This window comes from Microplitis mediator, chromosome 8 (genome assembly GCF_029852145.1).
Source record: "Microplitis mediator isolate UGA2020A chromosome 8, iyMicMedi2.1, whole genome shotgun sequence".
Classification (NCBI taxonomy): domain Eukaryota; kingdom Metazoa; phylum Arthropoda; class Insecta; order Hymenoptera; family Braconidae; genus Microplitis; species Microplitis mediator.
In genome coordinates, this window is record NC_079976.1 from 18,649,021 (window position 1) to 18,672,874 (window position 23,854).

At 36.7% G+C, this 23,854-nt stretch overlaps 3 protein-coding genes across 3 annotated transcripts; all 3 read right to left on the bottom strand.

Moving 5' to 3' along the window:
* Positions 1-1,871: 1,871 nt before the first annotated feature.
* Positions 1,872-2,957, bottom strand: LOC130673876 (uncharacterized). The gene has a single exon (XM_057479089.1). The coding sequence runs from the start codon at positions 2,955-2,957 to the stop codon at positions 1,872-1,874; it is 1,086 nt and encodes a 361-aa protein (XP_057335072.1).
* A 12,376-nt stretch (positions 2,958-15,333) lies between these two features.
* On the bottom strand, positions 15,334-16,215 carry LOC130673877 (uncharacterized). The gene has a single exon (XM_057479090.1). The coding sequence runs from the start codon at positions 16,213-16,215 to the stop codon at positions 15,334-15,336; it is 882 nt and encodes a 293-aa protein (XP_057335073.1).
* Positions 16,216-16,368: 153 nt separating this feature from the next.
* LOC130673878 (uncharacterized) lies at positions 16,369-17,217 on the bottom strand. Its single transcript, XM_057479091.1, has one exon. The coding sequence runs from the start codon at positions 17,215-17,217 to the stop codon at positions 16,369-16,371; it is 849 nt and encodes a 282-aa protein (XP_057335074.1).
* Between the last annotated feature and the right edge of the window lie 6,637 nt (positions 17,218-23,854).

Genomic DNA, 23,854 nt, shown 5'->3' on the forward strand with positions numbered 1-23,854 from the left:
AAGTTAGCGAAGAATCTATTTGAAATTAGTGAAAAAACGGAAAAACTGCAATTACGTATACTTAGGAAATCATAAAAATGGGTCCTCACGGTTCAAAGTATGTAAGAATCATTATTTCAAAAATTATTATTTTTTTTTAATAACTTAACCATAAATATTCAATTGTCAACTCTTACAGACTTCATGTATGCACTGATGAGTGTAACCACGATGCCCAAATCGAGTTTGAGTATATACGCAGCGAAAGTGATATTTTTGATGACTACGAAGATAACGACAACGACGCTATCCCAGATTCCTATTATTTTATGGAAGCGAATGAGGAAAGAAACAAAGAAATCACATTCATATTATCTAAGTCATTGTTTAAAGCTAACAAACCGCAATACTGGAACTAATAATTGATTTTGTGGGTTTTGAGATGCCTGATGGCAGATTTGTGATAAAAGAACTTTGTGCTAGTGATATTTCTATTACACTCAATCCATATAAACGTGTGCAATGTGAACATTGGTGATTCGAACCACCTTTAGATCAGATTGATGTTGCAGTAATGCAAAAAAGTGTTGATCATTGTGGACTTCAACATTCAATTTTATGGACATCTGGTGTGTAACCATGTGAATCATTGCAAGGAAATCTAGATATTTTGGTGAAAAATGCACGTTACTTTTACGTTCAAGGTGAATGAAAGAAAAAATGGCTTGATGATCTAATTGACTCTGTTGTACCTATAATTGATATGGAAAAACTAAGACATTTTACTCTATTTGATGCTTATGATTTTCCAAAACATCGCTGTCCATACCATGTTCATCATAAGAAAAGCTTTATTCTTCATGTGCATGTCAAAATGTTCAATTTTTCAAGAAGTGATTTTGGACTTGTTATGGAAACCAACCAACCTATAAAAAGTCGGTTCAGATTTTCAATCAGTTGGGGAACTTACTGTGTATGGATAATCAATATATCGCATGTCGTGATGCTGCATTTATCAATGAAAATGCAACCCGACAAATCGATTTCGCTCGGCACAAACTACCGGAACGATTACAAAATAATGAAAAATTGATTGACTATCAAAGGTGTCGGGATCATTCTCTTTTCCATTATGATATCCCTGATAGCCTTGCATATCCATTCAGAAAAGATTGCTGCAATTGTATTTCTTAGGTTAAGATAAAAAGACTATGGTTTATGTAAGACTAAAAAATATATATATTGAGGTTAAGAAAAATATCTATAGTTTATAATGTATTGGAGGTTATGTAAGACAAAAAAATGTATATTTTTAGGTTAAGAAAATTATCTATAGTTTATTATGTATTGGAGGTTATGTCGAATAAAAAAATATTCAAGGTTATGTAAGACTGAAAAATGTATATTTTTAGGTTAAGAACAATATTTATAGTTTATTATGTATTTGAGGTTATGTAAAATAAAAAAAACATTTAAGATTATATAAGACTCAAATGTATATTTTAGGTTAACAATTATAAAAAACAATATATGCCAATAAAAAAAAGTTTGTTTATTTATAAATGTAAGTTTTTTAATTAATACAGGTTCAATAATTATATTTAATTTATTAATTCTTTGTTTAAATCGTTCTCGATCTCTTGCTGCTTGCTCCGATTCACCTCTTCTTGCGTGTCCGTGTGCAAATCTTCATACATACATATAATGTATGGTTGGCGTTGGATTAAATTGAATAGTCTTTATATTAGTTTTCGTACGATGCTGCTTATGGGATTATACTCAACTATGCGATCATGTATTATGAGGCTATAAGCTGATGTCTGCGCAGGAAATTGATTTGCAGATTCGAATTCTAGGCGAATGTCCACTGGTCCAGATTTAATTGATTCGTTTTATTTCGAGCAATCGATAACATACAGGGGTGCTTGTGCCAAAAATTTTTTCTTTGTCAGCAGTGGCTCTGATTCTCTGGTGTAGTATGAAATTCGGAAATTTACATACATGTCGTATAACAGAGCATATTGATTGTTTGCAATGTTGAGATTCAAATTCCCATAAGGATAACTCTGAGAGTTTAAAAATAATTTTATGTCTCTGATGTTGCAGTGATCAAATCCGCTGGCATTTTTAGTTGCGTCATTTTTTCTTGCTGTTTGAAATCCAAGTATCACAAAACGTGGTTTCTCGAGCTGCGTAGAAGTTTTGACTGTCCATATGTGCTTCGAAGTATTTGGTATTAGAGGATATTCATACAGCTCCCAAGCACGGAATCTGATTGAGATAGCTGGATCACTTGTAATATAATTCAAAGCTTCAATTTTTTGTTTATTAGCCATAGTCACATATGTTACAATCCACTCGATTTTTTGCAGTGTAATTTCAACAGCTTCAGCATGAGCTCCAGCAGCAGGTGTGGCCACAATGTATGCATTCAAATCAGAATTTGATCTTATCAAAATTAATTCATGTCTTGCATTGATGACAATTTTATGGTAATCTCCAGCAAAACCAAGGAGGAGACTCAGTGGTATAGATATATCAAAGAAACCATAGTTATTGTGTAATTTGTTTACAGCTTCATCCATAATCCAGCCTGAATTTTCAAGTATATTTTTTTGAGCAGGACTTAGTGATGTGTATCCTTTCATGAGACTTGTCATACCAACATGTTTGCTACGATCAATCTCAACACCATTGAGTTCGTAACGTATTTCTTCAAACATATGACAAACTGTCATGTTGACCATGTGAGTCGTTGCACTCGCAGCTGAATCATCGGACTTTGTGAATTTTCCGTACACATGTAATGTACTTTTACTTGGAAGTAGACACAAATCTTGATGTTGGACTGCAATGCTTATTTCATCGCTGTTTTTGAATGTTGATGAAGCATACGGGAGATGAGCATGCGCTTCATAGTGTGCAATTGACTCATCAAAAATGATTTGTCGTTGAATATTTAAGATTTCCGCCGCCATGGTCGTGTACACGTTAAACAGTAAAAATAAATTTTTATTTTCTTAATTTTCCACGGAATTTTAGTGCTAGGCTCTGTAGAAACTGAGTGTTTTGATGTGTCAACACTTTGTGAGGTACTTGGTGACTGATGTTGCTTGACCATGTTGTTGTCTTTTTATACCCAGCTCTACTTTTTGTCTCATACACAATACCCATTATTTTATAGACTTTATATGCAATCTTATGGTTATTGTTTCACCTCTGAAATTAGCCAGTTTTCCGTCTTGATCTACAATTCTCAGTCTGAGATTTTGTATTGCTTGTACGGCGATTGGTAAATAAATGACGTGTGATGGCAATTCAACAACCTTATATCCTGGTGGTACACTTGGGAAAAACTCATGAATAGTGTGAACTTTGTGTTCATTTATGTAAGGACCTGATGTGATGTTGCACTCAACTCTCAGAGCATTGAGTTTTAATATCTTCACTGGTAAATCTGATGAGTGAGTTTTATGTGGATCAGCTTCCGATTTGTAAATCCCAATAGCCGACCGATAGAATCTTGAGGTGTAAAATTTACAAATTGAGCACATTTAATTTCACTTCTCAATTCATTGTTATTGGCTCTGATGCTGATGCTGAGTCTTCGTAATTTCTTTTGAATACATTTTTCAATGTCAGTTATCTCGTAACTTCCTGTTGGTATCGTCAAGTCTCTCTCTTCAATAGTTTTATATTTTTCAGCTTCTATATTATTTTCACTCACTGAGTTATTTATATTCTTTTCCGTCACTGAGATATTGTCATCAAACTTTGTAATTATTGCAGCATTTCTTTTAGCTCTTTATTTCTTGACTATTTTTTTTTCATCAACATTATTATCAACATTATTTGTATCAATTTTTTCGATATCAATATTATCCACAGGATAAGAGACATAGAATTTATTAGCACTCACATCAATATTGGGTATTGAATTAAATGTTAATAACTCTACAAGTCCTAGAACATAATTTGTAGCTGGTGATAATTCAATTGGAGGGAAGTAGTTAGCCTCCAACTCGGATGAAGATCCTGTCAGTGTTAATGTGTATGACTCAGCCATGACTGATGTGTTGTAAACAAAGTCACATCAATTTATAGTTGTCCAGTAAGAAATTTGAGACAAAAATGTCCGTATACAATTGTATCAAAATCCTGATATCTTTTGTGATTATATTTCATGCTACCAACATCGAGATATTCCATAAGATCTTGTGGTGGTTGTAAATTACCAAAACTGTCAAAATAAATAACTTTATCATTATTTTTCTTTTATGCAACCCAGTAAGTACCAGGTCCATGTTTATCATCACGATTAATAATAGCTGATTCATTATTTTTAGGTCCAGTTTCAGGTAAATCGTATCTCATAAAAACACCACGAAAGTTTGGAATTTTTAGAGCTTTAGCGTACTTTAGTAAGTCGATGATTGTGAGTGCTCAATGTGGTAACTCTACTTATTTTTTGACTTGCATCCTCTGCCCGATGGATATGGTCTCAAATATAAACCCATACCACGTCTGTAAGGCTTCAAATATAAACCTTTACCCATGGATATTTGTTCCATTTGCAAATTATGACGTTTGCTCTCCTTCAATCGATTTTTAGCAGCACTCGCATCATTTACAGCTTTTGCTACACCAGCAGCGCCTCTAAGTAAAGCTCCTGTTGCACTCAAGCCGGCAAAAAGTAGTATTAAAAATGGTAGTATACCACCAACTTTAGATGGAACTGGTAAAATTCGAGGCAGCCTGATATTTTTTTTCCCACCTTCTTAACTGCCTGACGAGCGCCCTTCAATGCTGTTTTGATTGGATCACCACCAGAAGTCATGGACTTTTTGGCAGCTGTGACAACTTGTCTTAGTGCTACTTGTTTCTTCACACTTATCTTTCTCTTGCCAGTTTTTCTCTTGCTGGGCTTTCTCATGCCAACTGCTCTCTTCTTCAGCCTCATACCAAACCATTCTTTCATCTTCATGATTATATTTACACTCCACGCAGCAGCTTTTTCACCAATACCAGCGTCTTTTGCTTGATAACGTTGCCACGCCTTCTCAGCAAGTATTTGATCAGCCTCGTGACGTGCTTCCAAATTTTCACGATAATACGAGTATGCGATATCGTGTTCTTTACACGCAGCGTCTAGAAGATTGATTCCAGGATCACCACGAGTTAATCTATTGGCTAGCTTTGTGCCTGGTCCACAGTACTGTTATCCAGGTATATGTAGTTCAAACGGTAGCTTATGAATTATACTGTTTACAAAACCTCTACCACTAATATTCACACATCTTCTCTCCATAGTAGCAGCATCATGACTGATCAAATATCCTATAAAACCTGGTACTTATAATTCGCTGAGTGAGTTGTTGTTGTAACTGCAAACTGACAACATGGAGTTTAAAAGTCAAGAGGCCAAGTTGCCAGTAATAAATTTTGATCAAATTGTTCGACGTACAGGAGTGAAAAAAGTTAAGAGACACGGAGCTTTATTGCCAAACAGTGTACGTGCTATATTTTGTGGTCCATCAAATTGTAGAAAAACACATGCTCTGCTTTCACCCATCATACACCCCAACGGCTTGAGATTTGATAATATTTATCTCTACTCAAAATCTCTAAATCAACCGAAATACGAATTTTTAGAATCACTACTTAAACCAATAGAAGGTATTGAATTTTTTACATTCAACGAGCACGAAGAAGCACTGAAACCTGAAGATGCAAAACCAAACTCATTGATGATATTTGATGATGTTGCTTGTGAAAAACAAGATCATATCAGAGCATATTTTTGCATGGGTCAACACAAAGATGTTGACAGTTTTTATCTCTGTCAGACTTACACACGTATCCCTAAACATTTGATACGTGACAATGCACATTTTATAGTTCTTTTTCGTCAAGATGAGATAAACTCAAAACATGTGTATGATGATCATGTAAATGCTGACATGTCATACAATTTATTCAATGACTTGTGTTCAGCATGTTGAAATGATGATGGTAAATATGGGTTCATAGTGATTGACAAAGACAGTGAGCGAAAGAGTGGAAGATATAGAAAAGGATTTGACTGTTTTGTTAGTATAAATTAACTTGTACTTGACGAATAGAAATCAGAGATCAAGTGAACTCTGACGTATCAACATGAAGACTGAGGAACTTTCAAAGCAACGAGATGTCTTACATCAGATATCTCATGCGATCCGACGGAAGCACAGAATGCTCAAGCTGGGTAAAGACACAGCTGAGAAGGCAATAGGTGAAATGTTCAAGCCTATTGTTACACCTCTGCAGAGTCTAGTCGAATCATCGAAACATAAAATCAAACAAGAAGTCAAGTCTGAAGTTGAAGAAGAAAATAAAAAAAATAATTCAACAGTGAATAATAATACAGAACTTGATGATGATGATGATGCAAGTAAATACAACAGTATCATCTGTGAAGATAGAAGCGGGACTCTGGAAGAAACACAAATATCACCTGCTGCATCAAGTAGCCCTTCTAAACAAAACAGTTCAATAAAATCTTATTTAGCTAAAGTAAATAAAAAAAGTAAAGATATTGATATGAGGTATGGTGTCCGTCGACGTTACAATGACTTTTATATTGGTGATTTTAAGTGACTCCAGGTTTATTGGAATTATTATTTAAAAAATCACCTGATGATTCAAATCTCACACAAGATGATAAAATTAAATATCTCGAAAATATAAAGATGACAAATGCTCATAGAAAAAGTTATAAGCCAGGTGGTAGTTTTTATGAAGACTCAATAATCAATTACAATAATAATATCGCTGATTTTCTTGCTAAAAATGCAAATTTATCAAAAGGTAAAGGATTACCTGATTTTATAATTGCGAAATAGAAAAAAAGCACGTATGGATTATGTCTACTGGGACGATCCAAATGAACTAGTTGACCGTCTTCGTTTACTTATGGCATCTCAAGCAGCTGGGAATCCAAGTCACACCAATGAAATCATATTAATTATTGGAGAGCTACGAAGAAGCAGGAATTATTTACTAGCAGCCGCTACATCAAATTTATATCATTTACTTGCTGACTGTTGAAGTGAAAAGAGCAAAAATGAGTATCGATATTTATGGGCGTTCGCTACCAACTGCTAAAAATGAGAAGCAGATATTTGAAAAAATATACAAACTTCTTCAAGCTCAGCGGCAAGCACGAAAAAATGGATTAAAAGTTGAAGACAAAGTTCGAATCAACAAGTACAATCAAACATGTGTTTGAAAAAGGTTACACACCCAACTGCACCACTGAAATTTTTACAATCAAGACAGTGCAGAATACAAATCCAACAACATACAAACTTGTTGACTATCAGGATAAGCCAATTAAAGGTGGATTTTATGTTGAAGAACTCAGCAACGTCAAGCATCCAGATGTCTATCTAATAGAAAAAATTATAAAAAAACGAGGTGTTACATTCTGGCTTATCTATTAATCCGACAGAATATTTTTAATTTAACCAGGTTGACATCGTTAGGGTGTCAATAGACCCCAGGTGCGTCGGCCGTTGACCTTCTTTTATTTTATGCAAAAAGTTCAATGACTCACCATGGTGGAGATTATGGGCCCCATAGGTCGGCCCAAATAATCCGTTTTTTCCGTAATTTCTTCGCCTCCGCTGGTGCGTACTCGTCTCGGCCGGTGGCCTTGAAATAGGCCTCTGAATAGTACCCGTAACGAGGGTCGTGGAAAGGGATGCTCCCGCTGGGTGGATGGACGGATGGAACCTCCACTGGATCCAACTGCCAACCCTCACTGATACTAGTCCAGAAGACTGGGTTCGCCCGTGAATCCTCCTCTGGACAGAAAGAGCTTTGAAGGCTCGGTTCCTCCGTAAGGACGAGCGACTCCAGCTATTGGACCGCACCACAAGAGCCCGACAGCTCAACAACACAAGAGCTCGATGGCTCAACAAGACAAGAGCTCGACAACTCACGAACCTCACTGAACGCGATACCCGAATTTGGAATAACCAACGTCACTGGATCGAGAAGAACTTCCTCGGCAACAATTTCTAGGCGGCGTTGGTGAACTGAACGACCGAGATCCTCATGGATCGTACGAAGGACCCGACGTAATTGGGCCTTTTTACCTGCCCTTCGGCTTCTTGGCATGAATTTTGGAAGTCAGGAAGGAAGTGCTTGGGCTGCCAGTGTCGGCGCCCAAAGCAGGTGAGAATATTAGGCTGCCGGGGACGGCGCCCAGTATGAGGTGAGTATTAATATTGGGCTGCCAGTGGCGGCGCCGAAAGTTAAAAAGGAAAATGTATTTTGAAAAAATACGGATAGATATATATATATTTTGCCTTAAAGTCCGAGTGACAGGATCAAGTCAGCGGATTGGTATAGAGTTCTTAGCTCTATTAGATCTTGTGATCGACTGACTTGATTCTGTCGCTCCTTGGTATAATACATTATCAAAACTGTTAACGTTGCATCTCAGGTTTCCTATGAGAGAATCGTCGTGGCCCGGGTCTCATGCATCGTCATCTGTTTAGACTATCTGCGAGCCACGGCGACTCTCTTATCGCAAGAGATTTCCGTTGCATTGTTAGCGGTGAATAAAAATAATATCGCCAACAAAGTAACGATTTATTAATTTATTAATTAATTATGATTATAAGAAGTGTCGAACCGTTTATTTGCCCACTGTGGCGAATAAATAATTCGAGACTTCAAAAAAAAAATTTCTAAAAATTTTTATTTAAATTTAATTAAAGCCAGAACGTAACACGAGGAAATAAATTATATGTAAAGTGGCTCGGCTTCGACAGCTCCCACAACACCTGGATTGGTAAATCAAACCTGTAAAACTTATTATGTAATCTTATATTTTAATAAGTAAAAACAGAATTTTTAATTGTATAGATACATTTTTTTATTTATTAACCTTTAAACTAATTTTACAAAAACTTAGAAATAATTAACAGAAGTTATCTTTTTTTTTTATTTACAACTATTTACATAAGTTATCTTTTTTTTATTTACAACTATTCACATAAGTTCTCTATTTTTTGTTTACAACTATTTACATAAGTTTTCTTTTTTTAATTATTGTCTCATCATCATCATCATCATCTACAATTCTTTTATAGCCCCATGGTAGGGTGTCGTGGCTGCCGTCAATGAGCTAGCGCTTATCATCAGCCCAGCTCAATGCAATTTTATTTTGCGCAATCGTTTTAACATTATGTTTTTCACTCTTAATTAAATACTGTTTTTTTTGTTAAATTTACATGATTATTTAAACATTGCATAAAATCATCAAACGTGATTGTTTTCAAAGTTGGACCCTTGACCCTTTTTGCTCGCTTTTTGGCCTTTTCATTTTTATATGTCTTGAATGCATATAATTTCGCCCTGATTCCAGTGAATTCAGTCATGATTCCACCATTATTCTCATCCTTCATCAGACCCAGGACTTTCTTATTGACTAATGGCATATCATAATCATTATCCGCGGGGTAGTCAGAAGTGTCAAACTTGGAGATATCACGTTTGATGATTTTTTAGACATCTGGCACAGTGAAATAATAGACTGTCTGTGTCAGTATACATTAATTTGGACTCATCATTTTTAAAGTTCTTTTTTATATAATTATAATGAAAGTCATAAATAAATGTTTTAGAGAAATCTAAAATACAAAAGCCCACATAGATAAGTTTATTGAAACAAACTTTTACTTTCTTCATCTCAATAATTCCCATATCTTTATCAGACATGGTAAAACTATAGAAATTTGGCTTACATATCAATTCCTTGACGCCATATCTACCCTCCCATTCAGTTTTTAATTGTACATCTTTATGCTTTCTTACATTTTCCATAGTCTTACCAAATACAGCGTTCATCAGTTTGTAAAAATTGTTCTCAAACTCATTCTTTGCTAATTTTCTAGTCAGTATTTTTATCTATATATGAGTTGAGCCAAGGTGATTGTTCAAATTTTAGTACTCTGTGTACTTTTGTTAAAGTTAATCCTAATTCTAGACATTGTTTTAAATTTTTGTAATGTATTATATAATTTTTTTTATTATACAAAGTTATTGATAATTTAGAGTGTTTGGATCCTGGTGGAACAAAGTGCTCAGGACACAAGGGCAAGTCTTTGTGAAGCTCATGTAACTCCTCTGGATAACTTAAATCTACTTCTAATATAAAGCCTACACTATCATCATTATCATTTAAAAATTTATTTACATCATCATCTACATTTTTTATCCACTCAAATGAACCTGTTGGCAGTGACATACTCATTGCTGCACCGTATAAATTATTTACATCATAGTACATTAAATATGATTCAGCTTTACTTGGGTCAAAGTCCTCACCCATGTACCGATTGTTTGCAGCAGCATATCGGTTTGTACACTGTGAGACTCCACCTCTGATACCTTTCTCGATAAAAAGTACCATTTCAGGACCAGTTAAAAGCTGAAGTTCCACACCAGTGTATTTTAGCATAACATCATTAGACAGACCTGGAGCAGTATAGTAGTGTAATGGATCTAGATTGTAAGTTACAAAGCAGCTACGTCTAAAATTTTCAAACACATCTGCTAGAAGAAGTACATCAGTTTTAAGATATAAATCCGAGTACTCTCTTAGTGTGTTGATGTTGAATTTGTTCCAGACTAGCTGAGCGAAGAAATAATCCTCATCATAGACACTTTGTAACGTCGGGGTAAACGTACAAATTATATTTTTGGTGTTGGATATAGTTTTCGTGAGTCTGACCCAGCTTAACTCAATTTGAGACTCGTCTTTCTTTAATTTTTACCCGAACTGGCCTTACAAGACTAAAGCTAAATCTAGGTACTTAGCCTAATCTCAATGTTTGGTGTTGAAGTTCCTGATGATGGTGAACTGGCGGTTGATCGACCCTTGAAAATCTCCTCCTTGGATCCGTGGTTGACTGGGTGCTGCTACTCTTATACTTAATTATAGGAGCGTGGACTGGTTCAGGTGAATTCACTCAAACACTGGTTCAGTTTATAGTTTAGATAATTATTTATTTAACTAACAATTATCTAATTGCCACAACACAAGCACACTGGTACAATTCCGATAATCACTCAACTAACTGTGTGTGATATCAAAGTTACTGTGACTAACTACACAGGGCTTCCTACCTAATATTACTCCAAATAATCAGATAATTCACCGATACGCGTGTAACACTAACTGGTTACTATAACTATTAACTAACTGTAATAATTATACTGGTTAATTGACCTGATTAACTCACTGTAATCAACTATAATATCAATTAACACTGACTCTGATACGGTGGCAACAAAGCAAGTACGACAAATAGCTACGTTGCGATATAGACTGCTGGTAGTACAAAAGCTACTGCACTGTCAACTGCGAGTAGTAAAAAAAGCATGGGGTACTGGTTGCACGTGCTTATATAGGCGGCAACGCCATATTGGAGCACGTGACAATCACTACCCGAGCTCAAACGGTGGCGCACGATCCCACATCGTAACAGTTTAAATCATATATTCAGCAAAAAATTGAGAAAACCCAGTTTTTAATATGTTTCTCGGATATTTCATATATTATTGCTCTGACCTAAGTCAAAACTCACTCAAATCTTGATTTCGATAATTGACATTGATTTCTGCCTCGATACATTTATTTTATTGAACATAATCGAGAATAAATAATTTTCGATTTTTCGATTTTTAAATAATTTTCGATTTTTAACTTGTCAAACTTTAGCAAAATACGTAACTTAGTAAAACTTGGAAAGCTCATAAAAAATAATCTCAGGCAATTGCATTTTCGAGCTCGAAGAGCTCGAAAATATATAAACAGTAATTTTTTCAAGCTCCTTGAGCTCGAAAACAGTGGGAAGTTGTGAGGCTGGCCCACGGGGTCAACCAACGCCCAGATTTTTTTTTTTATAAATATTGCCCACAAAATAAAATTTCATAAGTCCATGATTTAATCTAGTTTTGTCCTTGTAAATTTTCAGAGCTAAAATTTTTTAAAGTTCAAGAATTAATCTAGTTTGGTCTGCCCGTAACGCAATTGTTTTTCAAAACACCAGGTTGAAAACAGCTTAAAATTTTTGTAAAAGATCCAAAACAGATCAAATAGTCTAATTAGACTGAAATCAGATTAAATTTATCGGACCGGGTAGATCAAAAACAGATTAAAATTTTTATAGAAGTTCAATGACAGACCAAGTAGTCCAAATACAGTCCAGTTAGACTAAACTCAGATCAAATTTTTCGACCCGGGTACTGAGATACGAAGTCACCTAAGTCAGAGTATGATATAAAATTATGTCACCAAAGTCAGATATATATCGCAAGTATTACTAAGATACAAAGTCGCTAAAGTCGGAATATGATATAATAATATGTCACCGATGTCAGATATATATCGCAAGTATTACCAAGATACAGAGTCACCAAAGTCAGAATATAACATAAAAATATGTCTTCAAAGTCGGATATATATCTCAAGTAATACTGAGATACGAAGTCACCAAAGTCAGAGTATGATGTAAAAATATGTCTCCAAAGTCAGATATACATCGCAAGTAATACTCAGACACAGTCATAAAAGTCAGAGTATAATATAAAAAAATTTCTCCAAAGTCGGATATATGTCGCAAGTAATACTCAGATTCAAAGTCATTAGAGTCCGAGTATAATATGAAAATATGTCTCTCAAGTCGGACATATATCGCGAGTAATACTAAAATACAAAGTCACCAAAGTCAGAGTATGATATGAAAATATGTCGCTAAAGTTGGATATATATCGCAAGTTATACTGAGATACGAAGTCACCAAAGTCAGATTATGATATGAAAATATGTAGCCAAAGTCGGATATATATCACAAGTTATACTCAGACACAGTCATAAAAGTCAGAGTATAATATAAAAAAATTTCTCCAAAGTCGGATATATGTCGCAAGTAATACTCAGATTCAAAGTCATTAGAGTCCGAGTATAATATGAAAATATGTCTCTCAAGTCGGACATATATCGCGAGTAATACTAAAATACAAAGTCACCAAAGTCAGAGTATGATGTAAAAATATGTCTCCGAACTCAAATATATATGCCAAGTAAGATTTGTATACAAAGTTACTAAAGTCAGATTACAATATGATTCAATTTAGCTGAAATCAGAGTTTGATATAAAAATTTGTCCCCGAATTCTGATATATAACACAAGTCATATTGAGATACAAAGTCGCCAAAGTCGGAGTATGATATAAAGATATGTCACCGAAGTCAGATATTGTCGCAAGTAATACTAAGATACAGAGTCACGAAAGTCAGAGTGTAAAGTGAGCGAATAAAACTAGAGGATCTGGTTTAGGTCTGAGGTTTAAAAAATTAAAAATTACATCAGAATTAATAAAGAATAAATTATAGATTTATTTACACTTTTTACAGATAATTATTATTAGAAATAATTATTGATAGCGAATTCAAACACAAGATATACGCGAGAGCGAATGTTACTAAAATAAAACGAATCACGTATAAAAATATCGACACGTGTTTAAGAGCGGTTAGATTCACGGAATTAATTCAGATATTAATTACGCGTGAATAACAATTTATTTATTCTCAATAAATAGCAGCCTTAATTTACTGACTAAATATCGAAAGTAATTAGCTGAGCGATTTAGTTTTATTTAACACCAAGAAATACTTGTAATTAGAGAAGTGGTTTTAGAACCCCGAGGTAGACTGTACTAGAGCACGTTGTCGAATAGAATGATGAAACGATGGCGTCTTCCTTCGTTCCCGCTTGGAGGAGATAATGACAGCATAGCTGTCCCAGCGAATTTACCCATTGGCTTAAAAGCGCGCCAACAGGAAACAGTTAGTAGCTGATTTTTCTTATTGGCAGCCGAGCACGCCGTTATGAGGCGAATTTTCTGATTGGCCGGCCAATATAATACGAATTATCTTATTGGCCGGCTAATAGCGGGTTCTCATGCAGTTTTTACACGGTCATGAGCAATAAATTACAAGTGTCGGGCCTACATAGCGAGTGACCCGGCACTATTCTGACCTTGAAGTCAGTAGTGAGTTCGGCAACTCCCGGAATAGCGAAAATGCACGAAGGACTTGAAATTAATCAAGCTCGTGACTGAACATTCTCCCCAGCGCTAGCGACGGTGTCGACAGGATTGTCATCGGGAGAGTGAACTGGTAGAACACACAATTTATCGATTGGTCGAACAAGTTCAGTAGTAGCGGTCTTCAGGGTGACTACTCGAGTCAGGCCATCTCTCCCTGGGTGTAGTGTGAGTACTCTTGCAAGTGGCCATTTTGATGGTGGGAACCTCTTATCAGCAAGACTAATGAGCCCACTTTGATGTCGTTGGACGGATGGTGCCACTTAGATATAGACTGATGACGTTGTAAGTACTCAGACGACCATCTGCTTCAAAATTTCTGGAACATTTGTTGTAGTTGTTGCCAGCGAGACAACGTAGCGGTATTGTTCTCCAGTGACGAAGGTCCAGGTACGGCGATTAGCGGTTCACCAATGAGAAAGTGTCTGGGAGTCAGAGCGGTTAAATCTGCAGGATCTTCAGATAGCGGAGCGATCGGTCTTGAATTTAGCACAGCTTCAATCTGTGTTAACACTGTAGCGAGTAGATCATAAGTCAACAGCGATTCACCAATAGTTCGAATAAGATGGAACTTGATTGACTTGATGGCTGCTTCCCATTTGCCACCAAAATGAGGAGCGCTTGGCGGGTTGAACTTCCAGTCTGTGCCATCAGTAGCAAGTAAATACTGAAGTTCCTTTAGCTGTCTCGATCCTGCTGCGAATTCTTTTCTTAGCGTGGCGTCTGCTCCTACAAATTTGTACCACAGTCCGAGTATAGGGTACTGCAGGCGCCTCTCCGACTAGTAAATCTTCGAAATGCTGCGACGAAAGCGTCAGTAGAGTAATCGGTGACAATTTTAATGTGTATAGCGGACGTAGCGAGACATACAAATACAGCGATCCAACCTTTATAAGTTTTCGCACCTTGACCTTGAAATGTCTTCAGTGTTACTGGCCCAGCGTTGTCTATTCCAGTGAGTAAGAATGCTTTAGATGGTCTTACACGAGCGGATGGCAATAGTCTCATTAATTATTGTGCACGAACACCTCTGTGTCTCGTGCACACAACGCAGCGAAGAATGTGAGACCTGACTGGAACAAGCCCACCTTCTATCCAGACAGATCTCCGTAGATCAGCGAGAGTCAATTGAGTTCCCCCGTGGAACGTTTTCTGATGCGAATGTTCTATTAGTAGCGTACTTAAGCGTCATGATCTTGGTAAAATAACTGGATTTTTCTGATCATCATCCAGTAGCGAATTCTTTAAGCGACCGCCGACTCTGAGTACTCCATTGTAGTCGACGTAGGGAATCAATTTAGCGAGACAATGATTTCGTTGTAGACAATCACCATCTTTCAGTAGTTTCAGCTCTTGCGAATAGTACTGACTTTGTGTATACTTTATCAGCAAAGTCTTTGCGAGTTCCAGGTCAACTGTAGCAAGTGGTGTGGCCAGTATGGACTGTGGCACTTTTTTAAATTTAGCGATGGCACGTAGACAGATTCCAAGCGTATGAAGTAACGGTGACAACTTAGAGAATTTATCCAGTAGCGTGTATAGCGGGTGTGAATCTGCCTTGTGGATGGTAAAAACCAGACCTGAACGTTCTTCAAGATGTGATTCCGTCTGCGAAGGGATGTCAAAAGATGGCCAGTTTTCTTTTGATTGACTGAGCCACTTAGGTCCCGTCCACCATAGCGAATGCTGTTCTAGTTTAGCTGCTGTTAAACCTCTTGAAGCGCAGTCAGCTGGGTTAAGTTTTTCTGGGACAAAATCCCAATTGACACTTGGTAGCGATTCTTGAATCTTGGTAACTCTGTTGCGAATGTAGACTTTCCATCTAGCTGGGTTGTTTCGTATCCACGTTAAGGATCCAGTGGAGTCTGTCCACAAAAAAATTGGTACATTTTCAAGTTTCAAGACATACTTGACGTAGAGTACCAGTTGAGCGAGTGATACAGCGGCATTGAGTTCCATTCTTGGTATAGATATTGGTTTCAGTGGTGCAACTTGTGTTTTGGCACACACTAGCGAAATGTTGGAGCGTCCAGTAGTGTCAGTAACTTTTAAGTAGACAACAGCAGCCATAGCGAGTTGTGAAGCGTCAGAGAATCCATGTAATTCAATCGATACACCAGTTTTTACATGATTCCAGCGAGGTATCTGAATCTTCGAGATCTGATGTAGTTCATCTCGAAATAAATTCCATTCTTGAAGGAGCAACGGTGATAGCGTAGCATCTCAGTCGAAGTTCTGCAGCCATAACTTCTGCATGAACATTTTGGCTCTCACAATGATCGGTGCCAAAAACCCAATTGGGTCAAACAAGCGAGCAATTTCAGATAAAATTGTGCGTTTAGTAGTTGGAGATGCTTCTGGTAGCGAATAGCCAAACTGGAATGTATCCTGTGTAGAATTCCAGGTTAATCCGAGCACTTTTACTGTGGTATCCCCAAGTTCTCGTGGTGTATCTTCTTGGGTTTCAACTGGAGCGACTTGGGAAAGTAATTCCGTTGAATTACTTGCCCATTCTGCAAGCGGAAAGCATCCTGCGGCACACATGTTTTTAGTTTCGAGAGCAACTTGAATTGCCTCAGCGAGTTCATCTGCGCCTCCATAGATGTCATCAACGTAGCGTGTCTTTGTTAGCGGTTCAACAGCTTTCGGGAATTTATTTCCTTCATCTTCAGCGAGTTGTAAAAGTGCTCTCCCAGCGAGATATGGAGCTGATGTTGTTCCATAAGTAACCGTAGCGAGTGCAAAAACTGTTGGGATGTCATCTTTGTCAAACCAGAGTATGCACTGTAGATGATGATTTTCCTTGTCAACTGCAATCTGACGAAACATTTTAGTTACGTCAGTAGCGAATAGATAGCGATGACAGTGAATGCGAATCAGTACATCACTGATGTCAACTTGGATCTTGGGGCCCACATGAAGTATCTCGTTGATTGATACGCCAGATGTTGTTTTCCATGACCCATTGAATACCACCCTGAGCTTGGTGGTAGTGCTCTGTTCTTTAAGAACCCCATGATGAGGCAACATGTAGCTGTTCGGTGGTAAATCCTTTAATTTTACTCTTCTCATGTGTCCCAAGTCTTCATATTCTTTCAAGAAGTCGTAGTATAACTTCTTGTAGATTGGATCATTATTCAACCGTTTGCGAAGACGTAGTATAGCGTATTGTGCAGCTCATAGCGAGTCACCCAGTTAACTTAGAGAAGATTTTAGCGGCAAGTGAATTACGTATCGACCATCAGACTGTCTGTAGTGTGTATTGACAAAGTGTTGTTCACACTCTTCTTCGTCTTCATTGTATTGTATAGCGAATTCTGTCTGTGGTTCTTCTTGATACCAAAACTTGCTCAGCAAGTCTTGTAATTGATCATCAACAGTGACATGATGACCATAAGCTGTCAATTTTGAAGTAGCGGTGTCTACAGACCCATAGATGATCCAGCCAAGCGTCGTTGACTGAGCGATTGGGTCATTGTCATTACCCTTCCTTATTTTAGCGTTGATTATGTGTGCAGCTAGTGCTGCACCCAGAATGATGTCAATAGGTCGTGATGTTAAGAAGTCTGGATCAGCGAGTTGCAGCCCTTTTATGTGCGGCCATTTCTTGTGAGTTAGCGTGAATGCCGGTAAGTTCACCGTCAATAAAGCAAGCACATGAGCTTGGATAGTAATAGAAGCGTTGTTATGTAGTGAATGCAGCAACATCTGGCATGACCCAAGTTAATGTCCAGCTGACACATTACCAATCCCTCGTAATGGTACAGCTGCCTTATTTAGCGGTATATCCAGCTTCTTAATTAGCGAATGCGTCACAAAGGATAACTCCGATCCTTGATCAATCAGTACACGGGCAGTGCATGTACTTCCTGTTAGCGAATTCAACTTAACAATCGCGGTAGCGAGTAATACATTGAGCGAATGAGCTGAAAGCAAACTAGGTTAGAGAATTCAAAACAAAAGATACCAAAATCGGAACTATTTGTTACCTTGTGTCGATACAGTAGGTTCCTGTACCGATTTAGCGGCAGCCTCCTCATCAATGTGAGTGGACGTATGATGTGGCTTGTGACAGTGGTGGCACCTATCTTGAGTTTACAATCAGCGAAGCGTCTCAAGCAGTTGTAGCAGAGCCGGTAGTGCTGTACGATCATTTTCCAGTTCTGTGGCGACGCCTGTTGGTAGCTTGGGCAGAACAACACAAAATGCTTGAGCTTGCAGATTGGGCACAAGCCCGTCTCACTCGTCTTTTCTTTTAGAGTGAAAGAGGTGCAACTAGCGTCCCCTCTCGAGGTCGATGCTTTGGAGGGGGGAGCGGATTTACTGGATGCACTTCCTGTCTTGTTTGTAGCGGCTGATCGAGAGTACGTCTTTGGTGATGGCGGTCTTTCAGTCACTGGTTTCGATTGAGCTGAGGGTGATCTTGCACCAACACCAGAATTTTCCCAAGCACGTACTTTGGCTTTCAGCAAATCGTGCAGCTGCTAGTAGGTAGGGAATTCATTAAAGAGTCCCCGCGAGGCCATCCACTCCACTCGTAGATCTTCAGGTAGACAGTGTACCGTTAAGCGAATCAAGAATGGAACTGAGTCGCTGATTGGAACTCCCAAAGCGGCGATAGCGCCCAGTGACTTCTTGTTAGCGAGTAACAGAGCGTCCAGTTCAGCAGCGGAGCGACTAGTTAGCGGTTGTCTGTACAGCAAATCTACGACGTGCATTTTGAGTAATCTGCGTGGGTTGGTGTAGCGAGTATTCAACAATTCCCAAGCAGATTGAAAAGCATCATCAGTGACTTGTATATTAGCGATTAACAAAGCGGCTTCACCTTTAACCTGGGTTTTCAAGTAGTGCATTTTTTGTGAGCCGGTTAGCGAATCTTCCTGTATCACTAGCGATGTAAACAGATCCTTGAACGAGTCCTATTCATCATATGTGCCCTGGAAGGACGGCAATTTTATTTGAGGCAAATTTGATTTGTGTGCTCCTTCAAAATACGCCGTTTGGTCGTGATTAACGCCCTGGGCTTCTGGAACAGGCACTGGAGCGGGTTTCGCAGCGATGAGTCTCTCAGCGTACACTTGACTAGCGGTACCAAAAGCGTTACCTGTCTGGTATTCATTCTCTACGATCTCTGGTATCTCATCGAAAATTCTCTCATGCGTTGTGTTGGAGCGAGTCCACAAATCATTCAAGAAAGCGAGTTCAGCGTCAATAGCGGGTGCACCTTGGGTAGCGAGAATGGCGTCGGTCAACCGGTTGGACATATTACGCATCGTATCGACGCGGTTCATTTGTAGAGCGACTTGAGCTTCAGCGGCCATCTTGTTTCAACGTTGCACACACAAAATGGACGCGACAAGTGAAACCGACGCTAAGTTTTCGATAAAAAAAAAATACTAAATGTCTCTTTACACCGGTGTGTAAATTGATCAGCCCGGGCAGCACTCTAGCAGTGCTCAGCAATGTCTACGACACTTAGCGATTATCACTGCACAAACTGACCACGCACTTTTTCTCACAAAATTTTAATTCAGATATTAATTACGCGTGAATGACAATTTATTTACTCTCAATAAATAGCAGCCTTAATTTACTGATTAAATATTGAGAGTAATTAGCTGAGCGATTTAGTTTTATTTAACACCAAGGAACACTTGTGATTAGAGAAGCAGTTTTAGGACCACGAGGTAAACTGTACTAGAGCACGTTGTAGAATAGAATGATGAGACGATGGCTTCTTCCTTCGTTCCCGCTTGGAGGAGATGATGACAGCATGGCTGTCCCAGCGAATTTTCCTATTGGCTTAAAAGCGCGCAAACAGGAAACAGTTAGTAGCTGATTTTTCTTATCGGCAGCAATATAATACGAATCATCTTATTGGCCGGCTAATAGCGGGTTCTCATGCAGTTTTTACACGGTCATGAGCAATAAATAACAAGTGTCGGGCCTACATAGCGAGTGACCCGGCACTATTCTGACCTTGAAGTCAATAGCGAATTCGGCAACTCTCAGAATAGCGAAAATGCACGAAGGACTTGAAATTAATCAAGCTCGTGAGTGAACACAGAGTATAACATAAAAATATGTCACCAAAGTCATATATATATCGCACATGTACCCGAAGTTGATGTATAACATTTAAATTTTTGAGATGGTAGAATCTATATTTATCAGATGTCGTCAAAGTTACACTATATCATGAAAATTAAAAAATAACACTGGAATATCAATAAATCGACTAGAAAACTTAGTGTTATATACCTCAGGACAGTCAGTAGTAGCTGTATATACGTAATATATATCGGCCATTTTGGAGTCATCAGAGACTGAGTTAAACATATAAATATATATATATGTAATATAACGGACTTTTGAGGACACGGTTGTGTCTACAGTTCTTATCCGATCTTAATGAAATTTTCTACACTTATTTTATGTGTAATTACCACGGTCAAGTTCGAAGATGGGCTGAATCGGTCGATTAGTTTAGAAGTTATAGCTGTTTGAAATTTTAAGGATTTTCCGAAAAAATTAGATTTCAATCACTTTTAAAGTCCATATAACTTTAAAACTAAAACTCATACATAATTTCTGTAAAAAGTATTTTAAAGCTTGACTAATAAGCTTTAATTTATGACCTTAAACTTTATATTTTGACCATTTCTTCCAATAATTTGATAGCCTTGAAAATTTTAATGGAGTCAAAAAATGTTGAAAATATGGTTCTCATTCCACATAATTTATGCTTGTCCCATTATAATCCGGTTTCGTCAGTTGTATTTTACTATGCACAAAATAACCTGTAAATTTCACTGCTATTTTATATTTTAAAAGTATTTCTTTTATTATTTATGATGTATCGAATGTACCTCTAATCCCTATGATTATCACTGGTCTTGTCATTACGATAGCGCCGACAAATCTTAACGGATCTCAATGAAATTTCTTACACTTATTCTATAGGCGATTACCTTGATCAAGTTCAACGATGGGCTGAATCGTTCAAATAGTTTTGAAATTATGACTGTTTGCAATTGTCATGATTTTTCGTAAAAATCAGTTTTTAATCACTGCTAAAGTTTATATAACTTCAAAACTAATATTCATAGGCAATTTCAGTAAAAAGTATCTGAAAGCTTGTCTCATAATCTTTAACTAATGACCCTAAGCTTCATGTTTTAACTTTTTCTTCCAATAATTTGTTGGCCTTGAAAATTCTAATGGAATCAACAAATGTTGGAAATATGGTTTTTATTCCACATAATTTCAGCATTTCTCATTATAATCCAATTTCGTCAGTTGTATTTTATTGTGAAGAAAATAACCTGTATATTTCACAACTATTTTATATTTTAAAAGGATTTCTTGTGTCACTAATGATGTTTTCAACGTACCTGTACGTCCTATAATTATAACTGGTCTTGCTATCGTAATAGCGATTACAATTATGATCTCATACTAATTAAATTTTCTATACTTTGTTTACGTGAAGGTTAATTTGGTACATTACCTATATAATGTTTTGTCAAATCAACTATCTGAAGTTCTCTATCGAAAATAGTCGTTGTCTTTTTTTACCCTCACTCTTAGAAAACGAGCCTAATATCATATCGTGACTATACAATACCATAAATCACAAGATAGGTATATATGAAACTTTTTATATAGATTAATTGGAAAATCTACCTTCCATTTCGGCTGCCGAACGACCTTTTTTATTTAAAGTGGTAACTCAATTAGATCTAATAGAAATCAACTGTCAAAATATTAATTTGTATTTTTTTAATACTTTTAATCAGGCTTAGATTATAGGAAACTGGTATGGAATAAACTGTAAAGTTTACCATAAACACTGAAATTGGTTTTATCTTTCTAGCTTTAAAACCAACAAAGATATATCATTTTGAAAAAATGTAGTTTCTGGACACTTTTTTTTAAATAGGTCCTCAAATAACTAAGATATAGAGCTAACATCTACTGGATCAACTACTATTAGCATCCTCTACAATAGAGCATAGGTTACGATATAGGTTCCTATTGGGGGCACTTTTGCTATGGAAGTACGGCTAGACCCTTTTATATCATATGTTCTAATTACGCCCATCTTTTTCCGTTTTACGAACTTTATTTCGCGCGTTGCTATCCCGATGATGGCTGAATAGAATGTAAAATTTATGTATTATTTATTGTGGGTTTTATTTTCTTTTCATCAACTAGTAAAATGATAGATAAGGTTTAGCTACCATTCGTGTATTGGATGAATGGTTTTAATACTTACAGGTTATGGAGGGACTGTTTTATTAAAAGGTTTTTTGAATGATATTCAGGTAATAAATGAAGAATCCAGGTTAGTTAATCTATTAAATTAAATAAATGAAATTAAATATAAATTAAATAAATTGCAAGTTAGACCCACGAAGTAAATATTATAATTGTTACCTGGTAATGTTAATTATAATCAGATTGATTACGATATTTAATTATATCAAAATAATAATTGCGGTAATTTATTTAAACAATACTTGTATACATATTTTTTTGTTCAATTATTTGCCTTTGTAAATAAATACAAAACGATTAGCGTGGTAATGCATCAGCAGTTATACGTTAGGTAGGCTATATCGTATGAAATGGTATTTATAGCTACAGTATCGATTTATTACGTTTCGAGTGTAAACATTAGGGGACTGAGTGATTACTTTCACTTTCCGGTGTGGACAGATGGATACAGAGGAAGCGGGATGAAATGATTGGCGCGCTGTCTGTGGAGCATGCGCGCTCGCAGTTTATACTTTACTTTCGCTTTCGCTGGAGTCACTATACTTTAAAGTGATAAAGCTGCTGTTGTTTTGCTGCATTTATAGGTCAGGAAAGTATTCACGTACGCCGAGCCGGGCCGCAGAAAGAATCTCTGTTACAATGTAGCTCTGGCAATTGACTTCCGTTGCCGGTGCAATTTTCTTTCAATCAATGGCTGATTTCCGGTGATCTGTAATATATCGAAAAACAGCACTTAATATGTCCACTATTTTCTTTTCAGGTTTTTTTTTTTTTTAATTTACAATTTTTAATTTATTCTATTTTTCTTTTTTTTTAGTATCTGGTTATTATCAGATTTCAGTTTTTATTGAGCTCATAAACAAGAATTTAATATTATCTGGAGTAATTAAATATTGCTCCAGATTTGTTTCTCGACTCTCCTTTTTCCAAAGGGATTAATTTTAGTCGGTTATTATTATATTTGTTCAAATAGCCACTGGGTGGATAGTTGAATAAATATAAGAGGAAATGTAAAATTATACACCACAGGTCAATACGGGTGTTATCCCAGTTCGCGAATTAAGATGAATATTTTATTCGTACTTACGGTTATAACAGGTAAACCAAGTCACAAAAGTTTATGAACGTTGTATGTGCGTTAATATGTTGTTACTCCGTAGAGTTTATTATAATCGTAGAAGACAAATAAAGTTATGATAGACAGCAATTTTAAGTACGACATGAGTATGAGAAAAGGTAGTTACGATGCGCTTGATCTGTGCTCGTGACGTCACGTCAGGTGAAAAGCGGGGGGTCATTCTATAGTCTGTAAACTATAATTTTATAATGATTTAATATACCAAGTTATATGAAATGGTTCTCAACCTCTTTTTTTTTGTTACAGTCAGAAGACTTTGAGTATTTAAAGTTATGTTTTAATGCTTTTTAG